At 49.5% G+C, this 25025-nt stretch overlaps 1 protein-coding gene across 2 annotated transcripts; it reads left to right on the forward strand.

Annotated features, from left to right (window-relative positions):
- The first annotated feature begins 4733 nt into the window (after nt 1-4733).
- Nucleotides 4734-20195, forward strand: ENO1 (enolase 1). 2 transcript variants are annotated; one of them, XM_086476297.1, is made up of 12 exons: nt 4734-4770; nt 10299-10392; nt 11749-11844; nt 14345-14403; nt 15277-15346; nt 15531-15664; nt 15834-16056; nt 17554-17751; nt 17998-18199; nt 18590-18698; nt 19153-19211; nt 19727-20195. In XM_086476297.1, exons 2-12 carry the CDS (start codon nt 10308-10310, stop codon nt 19794-19796), a joined length of 1305 nt encoding a protein of 434 aa, XP_086332423.1. In that variant the 5' UTR covers nt 4734-4770; nt 10299-10307; the 3' UTR covers nt 19797-20195. The 2 variants fall into 2 exon arrangements, with proteins under 2 accessions (XP_086332423.1, XP_086332424.1); XM_086476298.1 differs by lacking the exon at nt 4734-4770 and adding an exon at nt 6480-6497.
- Nucleotides 20196-25025: the final 4830 nt, after the last annotated feature.

Below are 25025 nucleotides of genomic sequence, written 5' to 3' on the forward strand. Positions count from 1 at the left end.
ATCATTTTCAGGACACTAACCCGTCCACCTCTAAAATCCTGGGAGAAGACAGGAGAATTAAGAGAAGCAGTGGAAGTTACAAGCATTAAGAAAGACACCGGGGCTGTCATCTCAAGTCGTTTCATTATTCATGCACCTAAAACCTGGGGTGTTTAATTGCAGAGTTAAGCTGTAAGACAAAAGCGTGACAGAGAAGGGGGATGAGAAGCAAGAGGGGAGGATGTAAAGTGAGAGGAGGTTTTGAATGCCTGGAAGAAAACATCTTAAATAGTCAGTCAATAGCTTTAACAGATACCCAGAAACAGCATTAGTCAGACTCTGCCATTACCTTTCCAATGAACGCTCCTTAAAAATACCACGCTCTGCAGAGTCAATGAAGAGGAGAAATCTGAGCGACAGAGCGCTGACTTCTGCATCCGATCGCCTTCCTCCGGAGATCTCACCTCAGTCGTGGTGACGTAGGAAAGCAGTCAGAAAGCCTCCTTCATGAGGCCACTTTGATGCAGGACTGCTTTTCCAAAAGAAAGTTATCAAAACACGAACAGGCTGGCACTTGCAGAACTGTCGGATACAGCTGACGAGGGCGGTGCACACACAGCAACCCAGACACATGTTCTTCAGGTGTTTTGTGAGGCACTGGGGGGCGGAAAAAGGAGTCCCTGAGGATTCAGGAAGCGCTTTCAAGGTGCTACGAAAGCTCACACCCTGGAATGCACCCTACACCGCATGATGGTTATTAAGCCTATTAATGCACCGGCAAACAAGTCCTGATCTGTGGTGGTTCTGCTCCCTGCCTTGGCATCCCCAGCCGTTGGAACCAGTGATTTCACGCTCTGCAAAGCTCTGAACTCTCCTGCCCAACCACCTTCAACAGGGAAGGAAAAGACTGGCCTAGTCAGCTTCTGTGCTCATGAGCATGTTGCAAGCAGTAAAAAACTTACATATATTACACTTAGCGTTTTACCACGGCCTGTAAAGCAGAAGGGATGACTAGGCCTTGCAATGGAAGGGGATTTTGATCGCAAGAGTTGTTTGCTATTTCTGGTGGTGGATGCCTGTAAGCCAGGTCTGTGTCAGTGTTTTTTCTCCATCTGCTCCATCAGCATGTAACACCGATGTGTTAGCGTACGTGCGGGGGCTGTCAAGCTGGCTCACTGGCGACAGTGGCTTTGCGTTTCCTGAAACTCCCTGTTCCCAGCGTCCACCCCATTCGCCATGCATCCCCCTCCCAAACCATGAAAGAAATATATTGTTTTAAAGGAGTGCACTGTGTATTTGATTAACTGGTAACAAGCCTGCGTTCCCACAGAAACTCACGCCAGCTAGATATCTCATAGCCTAAGGGATGCTCAATTTTTTCTCTAAAGAAAAGGAAAAACCAGGCAGGATACATGACTGAGCAGTGGCATGCGGCATTTTTAATATCAGCTCCGACTTTTATTTTAATACGTATGGTACAGTGCAATTTTAAATCTGCTGATGCAGGAAAGATTATACCAACACCTGAACAGTGCCAGACGTCTGATCATGGATGCCTGATCAATGCTGCCTCTAGCTACTGCGGTGCCAGCGTCTTCAGCTGCGCCTTCTCTCGCGGACACACGATTCAGCGGAGCGGACACGGCTCTTGGCACGGCATCTGTGGCCAGAACCGCGCGTGAGTCCTGCTGGGGATGGCACCGTGCGAGTAGGGGGGGGTGCAGGTTCTCGGCACACAGCTTAATGCTCACACTCCAGCAGAGGAAATTTGTTTGCTTTGTGCTGGTTTTGTGGTCCCAAGGGAAGAAGAGCCTGGGCAAGGGACAAGGGGAAGAGTTTAGGCTGGTCTCCTGTAGCCAGTCGCCTCTCACACCTTTGGTGCAGCTGAATAGGAATACGGAGCTGCAAGTGGCTCAGCGCACAGCTTCCCAGGCCAGAGGGTTTGCTTTACACCCCACTTCTGTCTGCCACCAAGCTAATTATGACCTTTCATAATAGGTCTTCTACTCCCAAAGAGCACTTTACCATACTTCACCACCAGTCTTTTGCTCAACGGCTACAATGCTGAATTTCCCTCAGCCTTAGGCTTTCTTGTGCTCCATCTTCTCTAGCTCATTATGACTCAGTTTCTCTATGTGATTTTCCACGCACAGCAATCGAGGGACTTTTACAAAGCGCAAAGATGGTGGAGCATCTCTAATCAAGCAGCTGCCCAGCATAAAAATCCAGTTTTATGATTCCCAGCACCTGATCACTCAGGAGCGCATTTTCGCAGGGAATGTTCCCCCCTCGTGCCTTTGCACCGGGAAGGGTAAGGCTGGAACTACCACCAAGGACACAGCTATAAAAGGTATAACACGCAGTTTTGGGGAGGGTGGCACTGCAAAGAATCATCTACCTATAAAGTGACAGTTTAATTCCAAGGGCTTTTCCTGGCCAATATCGCTTTCTCTCAGCTGTGGGCAACCCAGCAGCTTTTCAACCTGATTCACGGCTGTGCAGCCCACACGAATCTGCACCCTCAGCAAGGCAGAAAAAGCACAACCCCCCCCCCCCCAGCACGCAGTGCTGCTGTGGGCATGTGGGACATATTGCACTGTCACAAAACAGTGTGGGTTCCGAACGGCGCCTCCTTGCTAGGAGCCTTGGAGTCATGCAGGGGGGCCTTGGGGAGCACTGTGTCAGCATGGCGTGCCTAGGGAAGGCGGTCAGTTCCACAGATTTCCTTTGCTTTTTATTAGAGTTAAAGCTTGTCTCGGGGGGATGTTCTCAGGAAGGAAAGAAAAATGTGCCCAGAAGAAACGATCAGTCATAGCCAGGCTGGAAGGGCGAGGCAGTTCTGGAGTGAGCACAAGCATAACTAACTCTGCAAGCAACAGAATGGCTTTGCATGGTGCAGGCAGGATGAACTGGGCACTGTCAGACTCCTAGAGCCCCTAGACCCCAACTCCAGGCTTGGGGAACTTCACAGGCTTGATGTTACGTACTTGAAATACTGGAGATCCAGGGCCCCGTCAGTCTGAACGCAGGCTGTGTAGTGTCAGGTGGAACAGGAGGAAGCAAATCCCGGGGAACTGGGAGTCCCCGTGGGATTACACGCGTGGGTCTGGGCTCTGCAGTGGCCCAGCAAGACAAAGCGCCGGTCCCTGCTCAGGGCTTCACACCCTCACGGCCGGGGATGGTGCTCTGCCTTGGACAGGAGCAACCATGTCCAGGAGTGAGGGCTAAGGGCACGGGAAGGTGAGAAGGGACAAGACCATGCCTTTCCCGGGTCAGCCTATGGCCTTGTTCAAGGGTTTTGACCTCGCAGTAGGATTCCCCTCATCGCAGACTCCCTTCCACAGTGCAACGTGTGACTATCCCTTAGTTAAAATATCCTGGAAGAAAAACAGGCTTATGGGAAGCGTGGGCACAGCTATTCTCCATAACAAAGACCTTGTGTTACAACTACCATTTGTGTAATGTAACCAAAGCAGTACATTCCCTGGGATCCACACCACCGGGGAGAGCCTGGAGGAATGGTGGCAACCAGGGCTTGAGGGGGAAGGAGGCATGCCCTCCCGCCAGCAGCAGCACACACCTCCACCGTCCCAACACTCCAGCTTAAAGGAGATGGAGCAGCTGCAGGGGGGGAGCTGGATAAGTAAGCCCAGGAAGGAACAGGATCCCTCCGCAGTGCCGCAGCTGGGAACACCTCAGGCGAGTGGTTGTGTTCTTATTAAACACCGTGACACGTGGCTACCACCGAGTCCACAGAAAGTCGAGTATTACTTTCCAGGGATGGGAGGCTTTGCCGATCACAGCACCCAAATCATTCAGTGGTGCATGAGTCATACTTCACCATAATGCAGTGGACTAAGTGATGATCAGTGAATGATTTGATGGTTTCTTCAACACCCATGGAGGGATTGGAGCTTTTCGGGCGCGTGAGTCGCTCCGTTTGGGGAAAATCTTCAGCTCTGTGGCCTGCTGTTGAGCTCTGTTCTGCTCCATTGTTTTCGGGTCGCCACAAGCACGTGTCTTGGGGCATCTTGCCCTTGTAGATCCAGGAAAAACGCTTGAAAAAGCTTCTGTTCCTCTGGGCACACCAGCGCCTGAGGCGTCGTGACCGATCACGCGAGTCCTCCCTCTCCACCCCAGGAAGGGTTAACAGTTATTTGCTTCAAAGCCGAAGTAAAAACCTATTTGTAATTGACCTTTTGCTAGAACTAATGCCCCCCCCCCCCATCCCAACCTCCGTTTTCCCAGCGTGCCGCCTCCTCGCCGGTTTTCTCCCCGTTTCTACGCCCACCTGAGGTGAAATCCCGGCTGTACCTCCCTTCCCCGGGCGCGGGAGGGGGCGATCTCAGCCAGACGGCAGCACTAGGCTGAACCAAGGCTTTGCCGCAAACGGAGAACCCCGTCCCTCAGCGCGGGCCCGGCGGCCCCGCCGGCCGCCCCTCAGCAGGCCCGGGCCGCGCCGGGGGAGGGGGGGGGGAAGGGGGGGCGGCCGCCTCCGCCCCCCTCCCGCGCTGGGATTTTCCACGAGGCGAAGGGGCCTCCGCGGCACGTAGCGCACGCACGCGAGCCCGCCTCTGGCGCGAGGAGGAGGTAGCCAATGGGATGGGGGCGAAGGACGGGGGAGGCCAATGGGAGACCGGAGAGGGGTTGAGCTGACCAATGGGGAGCCGGAGGAGGGCGGCTCATCTGCATGGGGTGGGCTATAGCCTGGCGTCCGCGCAGCTGCCCGGTCCCAGTCGGAGGTGAGGCGGAGAGCGGGGTGCGCTGCGGAGCGGGGCTGCTGGGCCGACGGTGAGTGTGGCGGCGGGGGCCGCAGGGCCTCTTGGCCGTGCGAGGCCTCAGCCGCCCGGCCCCCCCCACCCCCGCGGGTGTACTAGCGGTCCTGGTGGGGCCGCGGTTTCCCCTCTCTATCCTCTGGGCAGCAGCTCCGGAGCCCCCGCCGCCCCCGTGAGATGAGGCCGCGCCGGCCCTGCCTGGGGGCTAGGCCAGGCCGGGCCTAGGCGGTCTCTGAGGAGGCGCTGGCCGCTGTGGGCCTGCTTTCTGCCCCGCAGCGCTTCAGCCGCATCGAGGGGGCGGGGGCGAGGCCTGCGCCGGCCGTAACCCCGTCAGCGTGTGCAGCGGGGGGTAAAATCTTCCGGGAAATAACGGGGGGGGGGGGGGGAGGGGGGGGTCAAGGCTTCTTTCAAAGGCAGGGTTTAACCTCTCTTTCTTAATCATTAACAGTTGCTGTCGGATTGCGCGTTGTGATTTGGACCTTCCCCTCTTTAGTGGATGTCCTTCAGCTTCGCATCTCAAATATTTAATGTTCGATGTCAGCCCTCAAATCTGTGTGCCGTAGGTCTCCCCGTGAAGTTAGTTAAGTACTAGTTGTAGTAGGCAGCGGTTGTGGGGAGTAGCACCTGCCAACTTGGTGTGCATCTCTGGATGTTAAGGTGTGGAAGAAAAATCGCCTCTTGACCAGCTTGCCTCGTGTAGGGCTGCAGGAGAGGATCTTGGTCTTTCTTCTATTCCGTTACTTGGCTGCTGAGTCACAGGGCAGGGCTATGACTTTCTGAGCCTGGCAGGAAGTAGTGAAGTTCGTCATCCAAACCCACAGGTTGAGGCAATGCAGTTTCAAGCCTCCATTTTATTAAGTGAGAGAGAAAGTAGTTCAACGTGTCTGTGACTTACTCCCTGCCGGGCATTCTTTAAAGCACATTGTGTTGCAGAGTGTGGAGGTGAGTTAAAACCATGTGGCGTGCAAGGGAATAGGATTGGAAGGTGCCCTTGGTGGTCCATATTTGTCCAGTTTTTAGGAGTAGAAGTGATATGTTAGGATGTAATACAGTAAGGTCAAAGGTCTAATGAGCAGTAAGCTTTTTTTTTTTGCCTCAGAGTGGTGATGGTATGAGACTTGCAGCGTTAGAGGACCTTTAAGTGGACCTTTAAGTGTAATGTAATACTTCTGATAACTGTATGCAGTTCTGTAATAAGATACTAACTAGGGTAGTTCTTTCTGTGGCCCAACTTTACAGTTGTTCTTTAATGTCCACTCAGATGCTTGCAGTGCTCAGTCTTAACCCTGTCTTAAGAGGAATGTGGCTGCAGAATAGCTCACAGGTACAGCTTTTGGTGATAAAGTTGGCTGTAGACAAAACTTCTGGAAATGATTTTAACTTGGAGTAGTCCGCATTAGTGTTGAAGTATTGCATTACCTGTGCAGAGGACAGGATCAGGTAGGGAGTGAGTGGTGATTTATTGACTTCAGTTGGTAGGGGAGCTAGCACTCAGAACTGGCAGTGGTGTGTTAGGCTGTAACTTGGCCTTGAAGTAGGTAATAATAACATGTGTGCTGGTGGGAAGGCCAGGAAAGATAGTGTGTGGGATTCCTCCTCTAAAGTGAGACACTGACCTTGCCAGCAGATTATAGTACAAAAAAAGGTTTAAGGCACTGCAGGCATTAAATGCCACTCTGGTATTTGTGTGTGTTTGCCTGGCTCCATCACTGAGTACAAAGGTCTGGAGCAGACAGCACTGCTGCTGAGCTCTCTTGCGTTCAGTCAGCATTTCCACAGCTAGACCTGTGTGTGGGCTGACCCTCACTTTCTAGATGAGGTGGCTGAATTGATTGAGGCAGAACACATAATGCTCAGCTTGTGATGAGCTCAACAGCATCAGATTTTTACCCAGGAATAGCTCAGTAGGAAAACTGTTTCTTGAACACAGAAGTGAGGGGGTTTGCAAAATGAGCCAAAAAACCCCCACAACTGTGTGAGGAATTTCTGGAGCGGCACAGTGCTGTGAAATGCCCCCTTCGAAAGAGAAGGGAGAGGTCATTTGTCAAGGACACTTGAGTAACATCAGGGGTGGCAGACATTCCCAGGGGAAGCTCTTGCAGTTGTGTTCCTGAAGTGCCACCTTCTTTGTGAAGGTTCTTGCTTTGGGCTAGAAGGTCCTGTGGGCTGGCTGTGCTTCCGAAGGATAAGGCACCTAATGTTTCGTTGCAAAGCCACGGTTCTGAAAATGAAAGTAAGGCATAGCAGGTGCCAGCCTAGTGATCTCTGCAAGCCCTGTTCAGCAGGGAGATGGGGATTCTTCCCATTAGCCATTGCTCAGTGTGTGTGCAGAGAAGTGTTAGCAGGGATGGGGCTGATAACTGGGGAGTTGCAGGGATTTATTTCTGGCTTATATATTTACTGATTAAGTAGTGGCAGCACGAAGGCCAGCTTGAACTAAGTTGTCTTGGGTAAATTTAGGAAGTTTGCAGTGGAGGAAGGAGTGTGTGAAGTTAACCCCCTGCACACTTATACACACTCTCTCTGTGCAAGCAGCAGTATTTCTAAGGTCCTATTTTCTTAACTTTGCAGTAACTGTGAGGAGATTCAGGACTATTTCTGTAGACAGGGTTACCGCCCGCATTGGCTTGCCAGAAAGCCAGCTTCCAGATAGTTCTGCTTCGGAGGCCAAGCTTTCCTCTCTGCAGATGAGCTGGGTTTGGTGCCAGTCAGTGGCTTACAGGCATTTGTAAGACTTGATTTTTAAAATGCAGCTGAGCTTACATAAGGCATTCTTTACTGCAGTTTTCTTAAGGCAAAATGTAGAAATATGTGAGAAGGGGGGGAAGAAGGAAGTAGCAAAAGATTGTGGTGATTTCCTTTTAAGAGGAAAAGCTATTCCTGTAAACACTTAAGATGGGGTATAACTATTAATGCAAGCTCTTAATTAGAGCTCTGACTGACTGTTTCTATTTCAAGGTAGGTTACATTTGGCTCTGAACAGCTGCTGTGCATACTAAGAACTGTGGCACTTGAGTTTTTTACCAAAAAGAATTGTAACCAGTAGCAGAGATTTCCTGTGTCAGGAATGCTTAGCTGCTGTTACCTGGTGAGGTGGCATTCCCTTAGATCTCTCTGGAAACAAGGCTTCTGGTTTTAGACTGTCCTTCCCACCTAGGTTGAGATTTCTGTCCTCTCGATGTATGACTAACTGTCACCAAGCATAAAAAGTTTTCCTAGTGGAAATAGTGTGAAGTGATGTTTTTGAACTGTTCTCGTGACTGCAGGTGCTACTACAGGAGACGAATGTCAAGCTGATGCAGTTGCTGCGTGCTGAGGGGAGCGCAAGGCTTGTGAGGGCACTGGGGAGGGTGTCTGAGGGGGTTTCTGTGCCCCTGGCACACTTGGGTTCTGTGGGAGAGGGACCAAGTGGCAGGTCTCATGAGGAGTGAGTGAGAGTTGGGTGGTGCCAGCTATGCCTGTGGCCAGTTTGGGCTGCTGGAAGCCTCTAGGGAGCACCAACAACCAGGGTGTGGAAGCAGGGAGAGGTATCTGGGAGCAGCATCAGCAGTTTGCGTGGCAGCTCTGGTGGGAAGGTTGTGCCAGTGTTTGTGCTGCTGCCTGCTCTGCTCGCCTGCAGGCTTAGGCTGCAGCCTGAGGGTCAGCCCAACTCAACTGGTAACTGGGGAAGCCAATGCAGAAGCTTGAGGTCTTCCAGGAATTAGAAGGATGACAGCTTTCAAAGAATTACCACTTTATTATTGGAAATTTTTTTTTTGGAGAACTATAAGGAGCTTGTGACCTGCTGAAAGAACAGTGTGCACTTGCTGCAACTGCAAGGCTGTGGCTGGAGCCCAAACAGGAGCAGTACTGCTTACCTATGGTGACATCTGCACCTGGTCAGTCCTCTGAAGGACTCGAATGGTTGTCCAGACCTTAGGTTGCATGGAGCTTCGGTAGCTGGAAGTTCCTGTGGCACGTGAAAGCAGCAGTGGATGTCATAGCTGCAAGTGCCACCGTGGGAAAAACTCCTCAAACTAGTAGCTGTTTTTCAACAGGCAGTACAGTGTCCAGGGATGTGAGCAGGAGAAGGATACGTGGTAGTGTGCACTGTCCCAGGCTGAGCCCTGCCTTAATGGTGTGCCAGGGGAAGGTAAGCCTGAGTTCAGCCTTGAGCTAACTGATGCAGGTGGCTCTTGAGATGGAGACTGGACCCTTGGGCTGGAAGAACCTTCCCCAGTCCTCTGAAATGCCCCTGTGTAACAGACAGGATGCCCTGGGGCTGATGAATGAAGAGCATGTGAGTAATAGCCAGGATCCAGCCAAGGCAAACAATGCAAAGTTGATCCAACTGCCCACCTGCCTTAGAACCAGTGCCACCAGAAAAGCGTGTGAGGTGTTGGTAATTAGAGATTTCTTACTGAGAGGTGCTGAGTTTACATTCAGCCAGTTTCTCTAGAGAAGTTTGCTGCCTACCAGGAGCTTGCATTTGTGATGCTGCTGAGGCTGGTGAGCCCTACAGGTTATCATCTGCTCCTACTAGTCTCTATAGGGTCTAATGATAACTGCAACGAGGTAACTTAGAAACATCCAAAGAGACTCTTCTGTCCCTTGGAGCAATGTTAAAAGGATGAGGAGCACAGGTGGTGGTCTCTGTCCTCCCAGTCGGAGGAAGGGGCTCAGGAAGGATGAGGTGAATTCAACAGACGATTACCTGGCTGCCTAGCTGGTGCTGTACTCAGGATTTTGGCTTTTATGATCATGGATCAACCTTTGAGAAGCTGTGTCTTTCAAGAGCTGATAGAATTCACCTGACTAAGTGGGGCAAGAGTGTGTTTTGCCAACAAGCTGGCCAGACATGTAAGGAGAGCTTTAAACTAGACTTAGTGGGGGAAAGAGATGGCTTTTTCAGTAACCAGGAAGAGCCAGGGGCTGCTGATATATTATGAACCAACAGGGAAACAGTTGTGAAATGCTTCAAAGGAATTCAGGCTTGTTCTAAGAAGTTGACAGGGTCAGTAGCCCAACTGAAGCGTCTCTATACCAGTGCACATGCCATGGGTAACAAAGGAGAAGGTGGAAGCCCCTGTGCACCTGGAAAGCTACAGACTAGTTGCTGTCACTGAATCTTGGTGGGATGAATCACACAACTGGAGTGCTGTGATCGATGGCTATAAACTGTTCAGGAGGGACAGGCGAGGAAGGAGAGCTGTGGGGGTTGCTTTTTGTGTTTAAAAAAAAAAAAAAGATTTTGCACAGAGCTGTGTTTAAAGAATATTGATGAAGAGGTTAAAACTGGAAGTCTTAAACTGCAAGAGGGTAGGTTTGGGTGTAAGAAAGAAATTGGTTATGATGAAAGTGATGAGACAGTGCAAGAGGTTGTCCAGAAAGTTGTGGATGCCCCATCACTGGAAGCTGTTAATGTTCATGTTGGATGGTGCTTTGAGCAACCTGATCTAGTGAAAGATGCGTCTGCCCATGGCAGGGGAGTTGGACTAGATGATCTTTGAAGGGCCCTTCGAACACAAACCATTCTATGATTAATGCTAAACTCTTCCTTTTCAGGTGTTAAAGATGTCCATTCTCAAGATCTATGCCCGTGAAATCTTGGACTCTCGTGGGAATCCCACGGTTGAGGTAGACCTCTATACCAACAAAGGTGAGCCCTTAGCTCTAGTCCTTTCTTCTAGCTGATAGACCTGAAGAGGCAGTCAAAAGTATACAGTTGTCCTGTTCTAGCAGTGGAATTGTTCTTACTCTCTCCTCCACCTTTAATGTGTATAACATGTACTTGAGCTTGCTATAGACTTGCAGGAACAAACTCTACCTCATGCTAAGGGGATGAATTTGCTGAGCTCAAGGTATTGGCCTGGACAGTGAAGGGTTTTTTGGAGTGTGCAGCTTCTTACAGTCATAAATTGTGCGAGTGTTAATCCAAACCTGCCTTCCTTCCCCTGCCCCAAGCATCAGCTGGGAAAGCACTTGCAAACTCGGAGTTAACAAGGTCTTAGTTCCTGTCCTTACGCAGCTGTTAATGGACTTAGTTTTCAGTGTTCCCTAAACTGTGTATGGCTGCACTTGGAAGTTTAATTCTTCATTCGTCTAGCAGCCACTTTGTGTAATGAAACAAGTCTTCTGCTGTGGAGTTGGATCTCGGGTAATCATTTCTTCTCTGCATAAGTACTCAGGCATGACTAAACAACTTGTCTAATTGGTTTTTCACATATAACATCTTATATTTTTAATTATTGTAGGACTTCCCCTTGGTTTGTTAGTTGTTCATCCCACATCTGATAGGATTTGACAAAGGCATTGTGCAAACACATACCAGTGTGGTTTGGTGGAATGAGCAAACACAATAGCTGTAATACACTAACTAAATAGCTGATCTTTCTGCCTCAAGAGATTAATGCAGTCATTTAATGAGATTGCCCCTACTAAGCTCTTTCCTGTAGTGGGATAAGGGAAAGACCAGAGACTGAAGCTGGCATCTTGAACCACAGGCAGAACAGGCTCCAGTGTACTGATTTGCCCAAAGTTCAGCATCCTTGGCTGGAAGAATGGGCTGTCTGGGTGGCTATGCTGTTGTTGGAAGAGCTCAGAACTCGCGTTAAAAAAATAGGCCTCCTAATTGTCCCTTTTATTCCATATCTTAGAAGAATTGAAGAGCTTGCCTGCCAGACTGATCTCAAAAGTAAATTCAGTGCATAAAGCAACCTTTTTTGAAGGGGATTGGATGACTTCCCTAAGGTAGACACTTGAAATGCAGAGTGGAAGAGAATGAGTGAGTCAGCTTGCTGTTGGTCAGTTTGAGGGAGAAACTGATGAATGGGTGATGCTGTAAAGGAGCAGACAGCTCGCTCAGGATGGCAGTATAAGTGAGCAGAGATGTGGTTGAGATGACCTCTCCCATCTCTAGGGATGGAATCATGTGGTAGGTTGGGATGGTGTATGGGTGGAGAGTTTTGTGGGTTTGGATATGCTAAGACAGGTTTTTTTTTTCTTCTGTGAACAGGTCTGTTCAGAGCTGCTGTTCCCAGTGGTGCCTCAACTGGAATCTATGAAGCTCTGGAGCTTCGTGACAATGACAAGACACGCTACATGGGGAAAGGTAAACCTGAATTTTGGTTGCCAGCTTGGCCCGTTACAGTGGCCGTGTTGCTGCACCTGTTTATGCCAGGTTGCAGCAGAGGACACGTGGGCTCCTTGACTGAGGTCCCTGTTCTGTACAAGGGGTGGCAATGAAGTGGTCATGAGCAGTCAGGTGATAGCAGGGCGCACCACACGTAGGCTCTGTGGCTGGGGCAGAGCTAAAGCACAGGCTGCTGGATTTTCCAGAGGACAATGTGGAGAGAGACTCTGCCTCCAGCAGCGCGTCTGCAGAGTGGTGGAGATCTCTGGGCTTCCGTAGGTGGGCGCCCGGAGCTCAGGCGTGCCGGCTGGGTGGTGATGGCTCTAGTACAGCATGCCCAAACGTACTTGGTTACACCACTCCTGGTGCCCTGCGTGTTGGTGTGTGTCAGAGCACGGGGTGCTTTAGTAGTGTGGTGTAAGAGCCTCTGAACTACTTGCTCCAAAAGGCTTGGTGATACTGCAGCTAGTCACAAGATCTCTTTGTGGACCAAATTTCAAAGAGCTATTAAATGTCTCTACTCTGGCCCTACAGGCTCCTTAGATGCCAGCATGTTAAATCCTGAACCTGAGGTTTATGCCAGCTGCTGACCACAGCTAACACAGCTTTGCACTGGTAATCATGGAAGATAGTTTTGTTTCAGACTGCATAATAGCTGAAGCCGTTTCAGCTTTCTGCCTGTCATTATAGGTAGCCAGGGTACTTAAGTTTGTGTTGGTGACGTAATATTTTAGTTGTCTGGGGACAGATTGTATGTTCTGAAAGGGAACTAAACACAGCAGTCACCAGACTGGGTTGGGAACAAGTATGGAGGAGTAGTATCCTAATGGTGATTCTTACAATGGCTCTGCGAGCTTGCGCAGTCAGGACTCCTTTTTAGCTTGCTGCTGTAAAAGCCTTGGTGATGCCTTAACGTCTGGCTGGGAGAGGGCATTACTGGCTTCAAACTTTTCTGCCAGTCAGGTAGAAGGAAGCTGAAATGTAATATTTCTCTATTAAGAAAGAGTGGTTAGAGTGGATAGCTACTGAATTAAACTTGGAGAGCCTTGTCTGAGAGGATTCATGATTGTTGTTGCTCTAACCCAGACTAAACTCCTAGGTGACTGAATATCCCAAAGGTCTGAAGAGCTTATGCTGTTTACCTAGGGCACTTTTCCTTCAGAAGAGTAAATGTGTGCTTACCTCAGCGTGCTCAGACCTGCTAAATCTGATCCTACAGGCAGTTCTTCATGGCGTTTAACTAGACAGTAGTCTGAGCTTCCACAGGAGCCTGTTGCAGCTGAAGGTTTTTGTCAGCTGGGGAATAACAGGAGTTACGAAAAAACAACCACCAAATGGGATGGATTGCAGGTAGCTGGTAGGTCTTTTGTAATATGAATCTGCAGACTTGGACCATTTAAAAGGCAATTAATGTGGTTCAGGGTGCACTTAATTAGCATTCACCAGTTCTGAAGCTCAGGTCTGGAAATCTTTAAATGCTACACAGAATTGACAATATTCCTTAGGCTAATGCTGTTAGCTGGCTAACAATGGTCTTTGGCTATGGGGAGGAAGCAAGTTCATACTGGAACTGCTGGTTTAGGCAGTGGTGGGTCCACATTAGGTTAAAAGGATGGTGCTGTGTTTTGCTTTATTGCCTGCCTGAAGCCAGGAGCCAGACAGTCCCTTTCTGTGCCTGCATCCAAGTGTGACTTTGGCGTTGTATCCAGCGTAAAGCCTGTGCTGAGGTGATGCTTTAGCGATGTGACAGCGTAATAGCAGAGTGAAATGCCTGAGCTGCTGCACGCTTAACTTCTGGGGAAACCTTTTTTCCTTCCTCTTATCCATTCTACGAATGGATAGGAGTAGCTTCTCCTAAAACCTTTTCCAAATGCTGTCATTCAGCCGCTGGAGGTTTGAGTCCCCAGTGGTGTTTGCAATGGTATGGAAGCCTGGGTGGAAAGACCAAAGACAGCCTTGCTGGCTGATGCAGCTTCCTCCACCCCCTGAACCCTAGCTGCTGCTCAGGATCAGGCACTTGCTGACTTGTAGGTGTGTTTACCTACTCGTGTCCTTCTCTTTTTCTTGCATGACTGGCTTTGTTTTTGGCTGTTGAGTCTTCGTCTCTTCCGTGATTCTCTTGTCCGTTTCGCTTCTGTCAGGTGTATCCAGAGCCGTTAAATATGTTAACGAGTTCCTGGGGACAGCATTGTGCACACAGGTAATGGATGTGCTTTCAGTGCAACCTTGTCACTTGGATGAATTTCTCCAGTGCATGGTCTTGCAAACTAACCTTGCAGCAGGCATTCCTAGACGATGCTTACTTCATGCAACTTCCATTCAATTCAGAAGTGTTCAGCTCTGGCTGTAAGCTCAGGTTGGATTGGGATTTGGATAGCATGAGGTGGTGGTCTTGATACTTTTATTGTTACTGAGATTAGCTACGAATGCCTGCGTAACCAGTGTGGTTGACAGTGTCCAATTTGCTTGTTCCTTCCAGGTGTCTCAAAAGCTGTTGAGCACGTCAATAAAACAATTGCACCTGCACTGATTAGCAAGGTAGGAGCAATCTGTCTTCTGCTAACCTCAGCTCTGCCAGTCCTGTGTGTCGGAACTGATGGGTTGTCTCTCCAGAGACAGTTACAGGAGCTGGAGCCATGTGGGGGGTGGTTAGCCTCTGTAATGGAGTGCATGTGAACAAGCTGCCCTACAGCAATTGCTTTACCTGCTGGCTGCGTATCTAACACTTAGCCACAACTGCAGCCTAGTGTAGGGTGCAGAAATACTTGAGCACCTGGGAACTTCAGTGCTGTGCCCTTAAGGTACAAGCTGCTTTGTGCTTAAAAGGGTGGCTGCATGGGGGGGGGGGCTGGCTTTTATCCAAGCTGGGTAATTTGGAAGGGAATCTGAGGGGATCTTAGGATAAGTCCACTTGAGTGAGATTCCTGTGCACTTCGTGGGCACTAAGCACTAGCTAGCAAGGACGGTGCAAAACTAAGTGGTAGTGCATAAAGTGGTTGCATGTTCTTAACACTAATTCCAGATGTTACGTACTAAATTACAAATGGGTGGGTGTTGTGAGCAGGCTGGGCATCTTTGAGCTTGCACTAAGGGGGTGTAAACTGGGGCTTTCTCCTGCCTTTCTGCCAGGCAGATAGTGTAAATGTCAGGAAGTCGAGGGACACTTACGGCTCAATGTGAAGAAGAAAACAAGCTTTTAATGTGTCCAGCTTATCTGTCAGCCTTGGTCTGCTGGAAGTGACCAGAAAATGCTGCTGTGTGATAAGGACAAGAACTAGTTTCTTCAGCTGTTGGTAGTTGCCCTTAAGCAAGTCTTGATGCCTGCCAGGGAAATGAAAATGCAGTGGGTAGGTGAGAGTTTGTAGAGCCATGTTTGGTGTCAAGCAGTGCTTTGCTTGCTTCTCTCTGCAGAATGTCAGCGTTGTGGAGCAAGAAAAGATTGACAAACTGATGCTGGACATGGATGGATCAGAGAACAAATGTAAGTTTGTGTTGCAGTGAGGTGTGAAAAGGTGAAGATTGGTTTACAGAATTCTAGCTTACCTTATCAGAAACCATGGGCAGTGCATGGCAGGTGCTGTGCACTTCCAGAACAGAGACCATGGTGCTGGTATTGCTGAGTCTGTTTACATAACACTTCTGTAAACAATTCCTTCTTATTTCAGCCAAATTCGGTGCCAATGCTATCTTGGGTGTTTCTCTGGCTGTATGCAAAGCTGGTGCTGCTGAGAAGGGTGTCCCCTTGTACCGTCACATCGCTGACCTTGCTGGAAACGCAGAAGTCATTCTTCCAGTTCCTGTAAGTCTCTTGATACAGGGCTAGCTAAAGACTTGATCTGACCAGGTGCTTCATGGTCTCTTGTGGTCATGGAGCAAGCTTTCTAGGGAATGAAGAGTCTTAACATAAACGCTGTTACCAATTCACTCTGAGACCTCCTAATGTGACTTTTCTTTTTGGTTCCTCCAAGGCTTTCAATGTGATCAACGGTGGCTCCCATGCTGGCAATAAGCTGGCCATGCAGGAGTTCATGATCCTCCCTGTGGGTGCTGACAGTTTCAAGGAGGCCATGCGCATCGGTGCAGAGGTCTACCACAATCTAAAGAACGTAATCAAGGAGAAGTATGGCAAGGATGCCACCAATGTGGGCGATGAGGGTGGCTTTGCCCCCAACATCCTGGAAAATAAAGAAGGTAAGAATGAGCAGAGTGTGGGAGGACACATAACTGATAGCCAGAGAATGGAGGCCATACCTGTCTGGTGCGAAGGGAAAGCAAGATCAATAGGTTGTAGGACTTGGCTGCTGTTGGTTTCCTCTGCTGCTTATCCTGACAAACTTTCTGAGATGCTGTACTGGTGTGGTCCAGTGCAGGACCACGGGGCTATTCCCTTGGACATGGGTTTATGCAGTGTGACAGAATGGCTTTGACTTCAGTGCCTCCTTACTGTTTCATTCCTGTAGGAGCTTAAGGGAATCTTACCCCCTTCTGGTTGAAAAGTGGTGTGGGAACGTCTGCGTGCATTGCAGGTTTCCCAGAAGTCAGTAGTCAAAGTTTAGGAGTTGTTTTTCTGCTGACAAAAGAGGAAAACAGTTTGAATTATGCCTGGTGATGTGTGGGAGTGCATGAGGGCTTGCCTGGGAAGGTAAAGCTTTTGCTGCTGCTGCAGCCAAAACAGTTCTGTTCAGAAACCTGTGGGGAAGGGAGGCAGTTTTCTTGTGGGAAGGGAAATACCTGCTCCTACAAAAACTGTTCCAGGAGAGCTGCTTTTCTGCCTCTTCTGCAGAAATGGTGCTGCTAATGAGCCAGTAGAATGCTAGACCTTTGTTAAGTTACTTTAAAGCTGTTAGTGTAATGCCTTGAACAATAATGTAACTAACACCTTAAAAAAAACCCCACCCACCAAACAAAAAAAGACAACCCCAAACCAGACAAAAAAAAAACCAACCGAAAAACCCCAACACACACAAAAAACCCAGCCACCACACACCAAAACACCCACATCCCCCTCCCCTCAAAAAACCCAAGCCCAAACAAAACCACTTGATCTAAGCTTCCTGCTGTAAACGGCCCGTCTGACCCAGCTGCTTGGCTTTGAGTCGGGGTGATGGGGAGGGTCTTGCCGGTCTGACGGTACCGAGTGCCCTTGCTTGGACTCTGCCAAACAGCGTAAGCGGGTGCTGCTGAGCAGCTCTGTCCCCTCTGCTGCATGTGAAGGGGCAGGTGGAGAACAAGCAGATGCCCAGAGCGGGTGCCCTGTGCGGGGCAGGCTGTGGATCACCCTGCCTGGCAGGGTCTGGGTCCTTACCGCTGGCATGGTCAGCACCTGATCTGGAGCTAAAAGGGCTTAAAGTGCAGTCTCTCCTTCCTGCCCACAGGCATAAAGCTGAAAGAGGATGCAGTATCATCTAGTATTAAGCTTTCTGGGGTACACACAGTCCTGCCTGAAGAGATTATGAATCCCATAATGGTGTCTCGAGAGCATTACAAGCTAAAAGCAGTATTAAAGTAATAGCTTGTTCGAGTCAGTTCAGAAGTGGGATAGTTTAAGAACCTTTCCTACGTGTCCTTTGGGCTTTCTGTAGGGGGTAATGGAGATTCTTTGCCAAGTGAATGTACTGTTGTTGGTAAATAAGTAGCTTTTGAGTCAAGATGTTTGGTGGGAACTCAGAAATACGTACTGTGTTTCAGCGCTGGAGTTGCTGAAGACGGCTATCGGCAAGGCTGGCTACTCTGAAAAGGTTGTCATTGGCATGGATGTGGCCGCCTCAGAGTTCTACCGTGATGGAAAGTATGACCTGGACTTCAAATCCCCTGATGATCCCAGCAGATACATTTCTCCCGATCAGCTGGCTGACCTGTACAAGAACTTTGTCAAGAACTACCCCGGTAAGTTGTTGGTCAGCAAGAAGCATGGTAGTAGTGGTGAGTAGGGGTTGGTTGTTCGAGGAAACAGTTAGCATACAGCCTCCCTTCTAAGAGGGATCAAGAGCAGAACAAGCAGCTAGGCTTTTAGGGGTCTTGGGAATGTTCTTTGGACGGGTTAGTACTTGGCTGCAGCGCTTCAGTACTGATGCTTTCAAACAAGACCTTTCAGGGCGGCGTTGTCTTAAAGCTTCTCGTGTCTCTCCACAGTGGTGTCCATCGAAGACCCGTTTGACCAGGATGACTGGGCCGCCTGGAAGAAGTTCACTGGCAGTGTTGGCATCCAGGTGGTCGGTGATGATCTGACTGTGACCAATCCAAAGCGCATTGCCAAGGCTGTGGAGGAGAAAGCCTGCAACTGCCTCCTCCTTAAGGTCAACCAGATTGGCTCGGTGACAGAGTCCCTGCAAGCGTAAGTTCTCCCCTCTTGGCCACGCCAGGGAGGGGGCTTGTCTAATGGAGGGAAATGAATTTATAGACCAGAGCTAGAGGAACAGAAATTTATTGGCTGGGCATCTGTGAAGGGAGAACAATTGTTCCCTAACAGAGGATATTGGCAAGTAAACCTTGTGCCTTCATGGGCCGGAAGCCACCTGGGCACATCGAACAACCGCACTGGGTCAGAGCATGTGTAAGAGCAGCTCTTTGTCACTGTGGTGCCCCATGATCCTCACCCCAACGTGTACCGAAGGGCGGTTGTCTTGCCAACGCGAGGAATGCCTGCCGCTTGGCAGCATCACTAGAGCAAAGGCTGCGAAGGAAACGGGGATGGTGTGGGGCTTCACCTGCTTCTCTCTTCCAGCTGCAAGCTTGCCCAGTCCAATGGCTGGGGTGTGATGGTGAGTCATCGCTCCGGAGAAACAGAAGATACCTTCATTGCTGATCTGGTAGTTGGTCTCTGCACTGGTCAGGTTGGTGTCTGTAGTTTGTAGCTGCTGTTTTGCCATTTTGCTTGGTGAGGTAACGGGTGGTGAAGCCCTGCTGCACAGTAGATGGGGTCTGCTCTGACTTAGGGTGGGCATATTTGCTGTTTCTGTATATAGGAAGCTGATTTGTCTGATAGGAGTGTGACAAGGGAACGTGTTACCTTGTAAACTCACCTTTAACCACTATTTAAAAAAAAAAAAATCTTGGTCAACTCCAGTGGGTGTGTCAGGATTTTCTGATACTGAAGCTGTCAGCAGATGAACACTATTGCTCCCAGGGTGTATCCTGTTTGAGTGTATGGATGCTTAGTGTGTGGTGCTGAAATATAAAGCTTGTGATTATGCTTATTACTCTAGATGGAACAGAATAGTTTTGTGTTGGCCTCTGTGGCCTTATTTCTGCTGTGGCTCTTTGCTGAGTTTCTGATTTCCCTTCCAGATCAAAACTGGTGCCCCTTGCCGATCTGAGCGTCTAGCCAAGTACAACCAGCTGCTGAGGTGAGACTTTCAGGGGGGAAAAGGGTTGAGGGTTAAGCCTGGCATAGAATGGATCCTCCACTAATGCATTTGGGGCACAGCTTGGTCTTCTGCATCTCAAAACCACTCCACAGCTTAAGGACATAAACTGACGCTGGCGGAGGTGCTTTTGGGCTGGTGCTGTGCTTGCAGAGCTGGCTGTCGGCCGAATTAGGAGCTGGGTGGGTAATACCTGTAACAGACTCACTAGAGGGGAACATCACACAAAGCATCCTCCGATACTAGGTATGAGATGATGTCCTTCTGTCTGCAGGGTGCCATTCCCTTGGGCGAGCACTTAAAATGTTTGGGCAAAGACACCAGATGGGCGGTACTGGCCAGTGCGGTTAAACGTGGGTGTGACTGAGGGTGCTTAGTGGGAAATGGCTTGTGACTGGTGGGATCTTCAGTACGGGGTCGATCAGGCGCTTTAGCATAAGGCTGTGGGAGTTCTACGCTGTCTGCTGACACCCAGCGCTCTCTTCCCTTTCCGTCAGAATTGAAGAGGAGCTTGGCAGCAAGGCCCGTTTTGCTGGAAGGAACTTCAGGAACCCTCGTGTCCACTAAGCTGTGTGGATCAGTCCACCCCTGTTCTGGTTTGAAGCACCAGTCATCTACTTTAGATCACACTTACCTGTACTAGAAAGATAAGGGCAGCTGAAAGAGAAAGACCAGTTTGCAGGTCCTCTTCCCCCCTAGAGGTTCCCCTCACTAGTGTTTTCACCTGATCTGTTACTTGCAATGCTCGACTGCTTTGGTAGAACAGTCCCCATGGGGTGTTTCTGCGTATTAAACGCCCCCTGGGATCACAGCCTTGTGGCTCTGGGCGTAAACACTCAATTCCTTTCTCTGCCTGTCTGGTCTTCAATGTTTGGAGCTGTGTGACTTGCAGTGCAGCAAGAGGTACCTGCAAAGAGAAATAGTAGTGTTTTTACATGTGGTAAATAAAAGCATCAAACAACCTAACAGAGTGTGGCTTTGAGTTACTTGGGGGAGACTGGGATACCTACCGCTGGATCATCATACCCTGTTTTAAAGCTGTTTTGCGGGGAACAGGAGCTGGGCTGTTGTCACTGTGCCCCTGGGCTGGACTTAAGGTGCCTTGTGACAAATAGGCAAAGAATGAGCCGGATGGATGTGCCTGCAATCAAGAGGTGGCTTAGTCATTGGGAAGGGGGACTATGAGCAGGTTTTAACCCCTAGATCAGGTGTGATCCTGCAGGGGAGGAGAAAGCTCAGAGGTCTTCCTTGGGGTGTCACAGCTGAGGTATATCCTGACAGCAAGTGCTGTGATTAACCTTTATGGTGGCCCGCTGCAGGCGCCTGCTTCTCAGTCTTGTGACACTTCACTCCAGAAATTCAGGGATCGCCTTGGCTGTTAGCAAGAGGAGGGCACAGTGTTCCCTGTGTTGGAAGTGGATTTGTAACCTCGGTCTTGATCTGCTGCTGTGAGAAGGTGTAGCTCGACAGGATGTGGAACTGTTCTGACTCCTTGGGTTTCCTTAATAGCACTCGCATATAAGGTGTAATTGAAAATTGATCTGATGGCTCACTTTAATTGTTACCCTGTTAGTATCTAGGTACTGTATTTCACCGGGGGAAGAAAGGGCTTCAGGGGCTTTCCAGCTGTGTGAGAGCAGATGGCCATAAACAAAAGGTGTGAGCAAATACAAATATTTCCGAACCCCTTGGTTTTATTCAGGTTGCAGCTCTGCTGGTTTGGCTGGGCAGGGCAAGGGTCAGAGAGATTGCAAAGCGTGTGCCTCCTCCTCAGTCAGTGCTTGTGTTCTTGGAGGTGAGGAGGGAAAATTCCTTTTTCCTGAGTTTTGGCGAGAGATTGTTCAGTGGCTCTGTCAGAGCTGCAGTTCTGTTGCTCTGTGTAGTCGCTGTCAGAGCAGCAGTATCGGAGAGGGGGGAGCAGGGAGCAGAGCTGTAACATTGCTCCTTACCGGGCAGGAAATAGGCAAATTATTGCACAGCTTCGGGAGGGGTTGTTTAAACCAGTTCTTGTTGCTTATTTGTGGTTTTTTTTTTTCCATAATTGCAGATTTGTAAGGAAAAGATTCACTTCTGATTAATTTCAATGACTATTCTACGGGCCTTTCAATTCCAGGAGACTAAATTAGCTGTGGCTGGAAATTTGTATCTGTGAGGAGCACGATGGTGCCCCGCTGTGGGCGTTGCGTGTGTTGCATCGTGGTGGTGCGGGTCACTTTTGTACCTCTGGTTTTAAATCGGTGAGATGGAAACAGCACGTTTAAAGTCAGCGATGCTGCAGGGTACGTATCATCGCTTACCGTAAACCCTGGATCTTAAAGAACATCTTTTGTTGTAGTTTGGGAAAAAAACAACACAGATTTTTATTTCAAAAGCTGCTGTTACAAAGTACAGAGCTATAAAATGCTGAGGGCTAAGGCCTGTGTGTCACCTCCCTAAACAAACCTGCACAATAGCGCTCTGCCATCAGAGGACCAGAGGTGTGGGACTGCCCTGTGAGGAGCAGAGCTGGAATGGAGACGTTTGTGAGCTGCTGGGAGATGTTAGGTGAGTACTGGGTGTGAGAGGAGTTGGCACCCAGGGGGCTGCTGGTGGGAAAGCCTGGCTTCCACAGTGTCTAGCGAGCGGTGTCTGACTAGAAAGCCTCATCTGTTGTTGGCACTTCCAAAATACCTTGTGTTGTGTAAAGCTGCAGCGCCAAGAATGCTTAACATCCCTCACGTGGGAAAGGAGGAGTTTTTGGCATCTCTGCTGTAACTGAAACCACGGAGGGAGGGAAATAATGGCAGTTGTACAACGCTGTCTTTGCTGGTGGGAGTTGAGCGGCAGCTGATCTCCTGAGGGGCTGTGGCCCGCAGTCCGATGAGCCTCCTGCGTCCGTTTGAAGTAGGAGGAATATTGAACTCTGCCGCCTGGGATGTGGGTGTGTTTGGATCCAGGTCTGGGGGGGCCGTGTCCCGGTGTCCAACATCCAGGGGCAGTAAGGTGAGGTCAGACCCCAAGTGCAGCTAAGGCTCCCCCAGGCCCTGCAGCCCCTTGGGCAGATGGAGTCTGATGGCAGCGGCAGGCGCAGCTGGCTGGGGAAACAAACCTCCCTGCAGAGACAATGAAAACATCCCTTTCTTGGGCAGCTGGCAACTGTTTCTCCTTGTGAGATTTATCTCCTCTGTCAAGCCCTTCTTAAGAGCAGCTTTGCTATAAATACCAAATTTACCAGCCCCAGCTCAGCGCATGGTAAACGCCTGCTCACGCATATTTGTCCTTTCATAAAGCATCGGTCTAAGCTGGTTGCACTCCACGCAGATTTGAAACCTGGTGCACTTTTCACACACAGCTGATCTCTGAATTAGACCTGTTAAATGAATAAACCAGCTAATTACACATAAATCCTATCAAGGGATTTTTCTTCTGTCAAAGAGGCAAGCCTGTAATATATGCAAAATGGTTTAGGAAGCTTTTCAGCAGAACTGTGTTAGGAAGCACTAGCATGGCTGTTTCTCACCTGGTACTTCAGAAAGTGAAGTCCAAATTCTCAACCCACCTTACTGGGGCATCTGCATTTCCCCGTGATTTAATAAGCATCAGAAAGCAAAGAGAGCTGGGAAATCGGGTCACTGGCTGCCATAAATCACCAAAACCCTACACGGCAGCACAGCCGCGATGAAATGACTGATGTGAGTAGTGGTGGCGTCTGGGCTGCTGTACCTGTGTGCAGCTACGTAAACCTGGGGGCAAAAGCAAGCTGGAGCACAGAGCTGGAATCCTCCTCTCTGTGGATGAATGGTTTGGTCCCAGCTCTGACAAAAGAGCTGCTGCTTCTGCTGGTTAATGGCACTGCAAATGAAGCCCGGGTATTAATTCATTATCATTCACACCTTGTTGTTAGTGCCAGGCGAAGAGCTGCTACGGGTACAATTATCGGATGTGTCATGTCTTAAAATAATCAGGAACTGGCATGTAAGATGGCAGGGTTAGAAGAACATTGGGCTGTAAAGTCAAAAGTCAAAGTCGGATGCTGCTGAGCTGTACGCTCCTTCCTACACCAGGAAATCAATCCCACATTGTCAGATGCTGTGCTCACCTGTCCCATCAAACCAGAGCTATAGAAAGCTTTCAAGTTCAATCTCAGAGAGTATTTGGGCCAGAGCAGCAAGGTGCTTCCAGCTGCAGAGGATTCAGGCTCAGCCTAATGAGGCTAGAGCATTGAAAGGAGTTACTTGCAAAGGAAGAAAAAAAGACCAGAATGGGTAAGTGCTGAAACGCGGGCCTGCGGTTTGTAGATAAGAACTTCAAGTGTGTTAGAGAAAAGTGAATGATTGGTAACTCTGTGTGTGTGTTTGGAGTGAGGGGAATAAGTGAATAGGGAACGCAATTTGATTGCTGAAAATCAAGACCTAAACCTGCAGTGCTGGAGAGGGGGAGAGATGTGTCTGCTCCTTAATCAGGTCTCGAATCCCGCCGCAGAGCTCCTCACCTTTCTGTGCTGTCCCCATGGAGCTCCTACTCGAAGGGCTGTGCTTTATAACAGTGCAGACGTGGCACAGGCAGTGTCTTTATTACTGTAATAATTTGCAGGGATGGCACTCTTTGGAGCAGAAGGCATCAGCTTAGCAAACACGGCCTGGGAGGCTATTCTGAGAATAGCAGGCAGCCTTAAAAGCGGATCTGAAGTGAGAAGCAGGCAGAAGAGATGACTGATGAGCAGAGAGGAGAGGCAGGTGGTGCTTTCGGGAGCTATTCAGGTAACAGGATGTATAATGGAGTGATGCGAAGGACCGGAGTGGGAGAGATCTGCCATTGCCCACTGGCTCTGTTTCTAGGTTTGTAGAGGCAGATCTCCTGCTTCGCAGCCCAGCCTGCTCTTAGTATTAATTTCTGAGTATCTTGGCTTCCAGGTCTCCTACAGGCCGTCTCAGAGAGTTTGTTCTGAACACGTAGGGGAATGTTGCCATCCCTCTAATCAATGAGAAACGGAATGATTCAACGTTTGGCTTTCTCGCTGGTAAAGAGTGAGCGGATCATTCGTAACTTTCACTCTCAGAAGCTGAAGCTGTCAGTGTGAGGCATGTTTTCCGAGCCTTTGGTTATTTCAAACCACCTATAGAGCCTGCTCGCTCGTTTTCCAGTACTGTGGGCATCAAAACTGGACCCTGTCTTGCAGCAGCGGTGTCAGTACCGTAACTTTCTTAGTTCAGCTTGGTGCTGTTGGGTCACCCACCTGATGAGGACAGCTTTGTCCCTTGAGCACAGACCTGACTACCTGCGTCCATAACACGATGCTGGCTGGGGTGATGATCTGGTTTGCTCAGTGTCCGTGTTTCATCCTGTTCCCCTTTCTTCCACGATTTTTGTGTCATTCAAAAATGTTAGAAATGATTTTTTTTTTTTTTCCTTAGATAATTGATTTTAAAAAGAAACAAAACCACCATTGAAGAGTGGATCGACCCTGTTCCTTGCAGGAACTGCTCAGCTCAGTGAAACCTTAAGACTTGCCACGTAGGAGATTTTACTGCCTCTGATGTGGGTAAAAACAATTTTACACCCAATGCTCATTTTCCTCCTGCTTGCTTCTCCCTGGGCATGCCTGATGGAACACTTCCAAGCATCCCACGCACAAAGAAGTCGCTGTCTCATTGTGTGCAGCCAGCGCGATCATCCTGCGGCAGCCCGTGGCGTGCACTACTCGCCCACCCTGGGCTGCTGTGCCCGCTGATGTCCCCAGGAAAGGACCTCGGCAAGCCATGCCACCTTTCTCTGTCTCTGGAGAGGCAGAGGCTGTGGGATTGAACCATCTCCCTT

This window comes from Leptosomus discolor, chromosome 20 (assembly GCF_034619465.1).
Source record: "Leptosomus discolor isolate bLepDis1 chromosome 20, bLepDis1.hap2, whole genome shotgun sequence".
Lineage (NCBI taxonomy): Eukaryota > Metazoa > Chordata > Aves > Leptosomiformes > Leptosomidae > Leptosomus > Leptosomus discolor.

Coding starts and splice junctions, on each gene's coding strand:
- ENO1 (XM_086476297.1), top strand. CDS start 10,308: ATGTCCATTCTCAAGATCTATGCCCGTGAAATCTTGGACTCTCGTGGG. Junction 11,845..14,344: donor GACACGCTACATGGGGAAAG/GTAAACCTGAAT, acceptor TGTTCCTTCCAG/GTGTCTCAAAAGCTGTTGAG. Junction 19,212..19,726: donor AAGTACAACCAGCTGCTGAG/GTGAGACTTTCA, acceptor CCTTTCCGTCAG/AATTGAAGAGGAGCTTGGCA.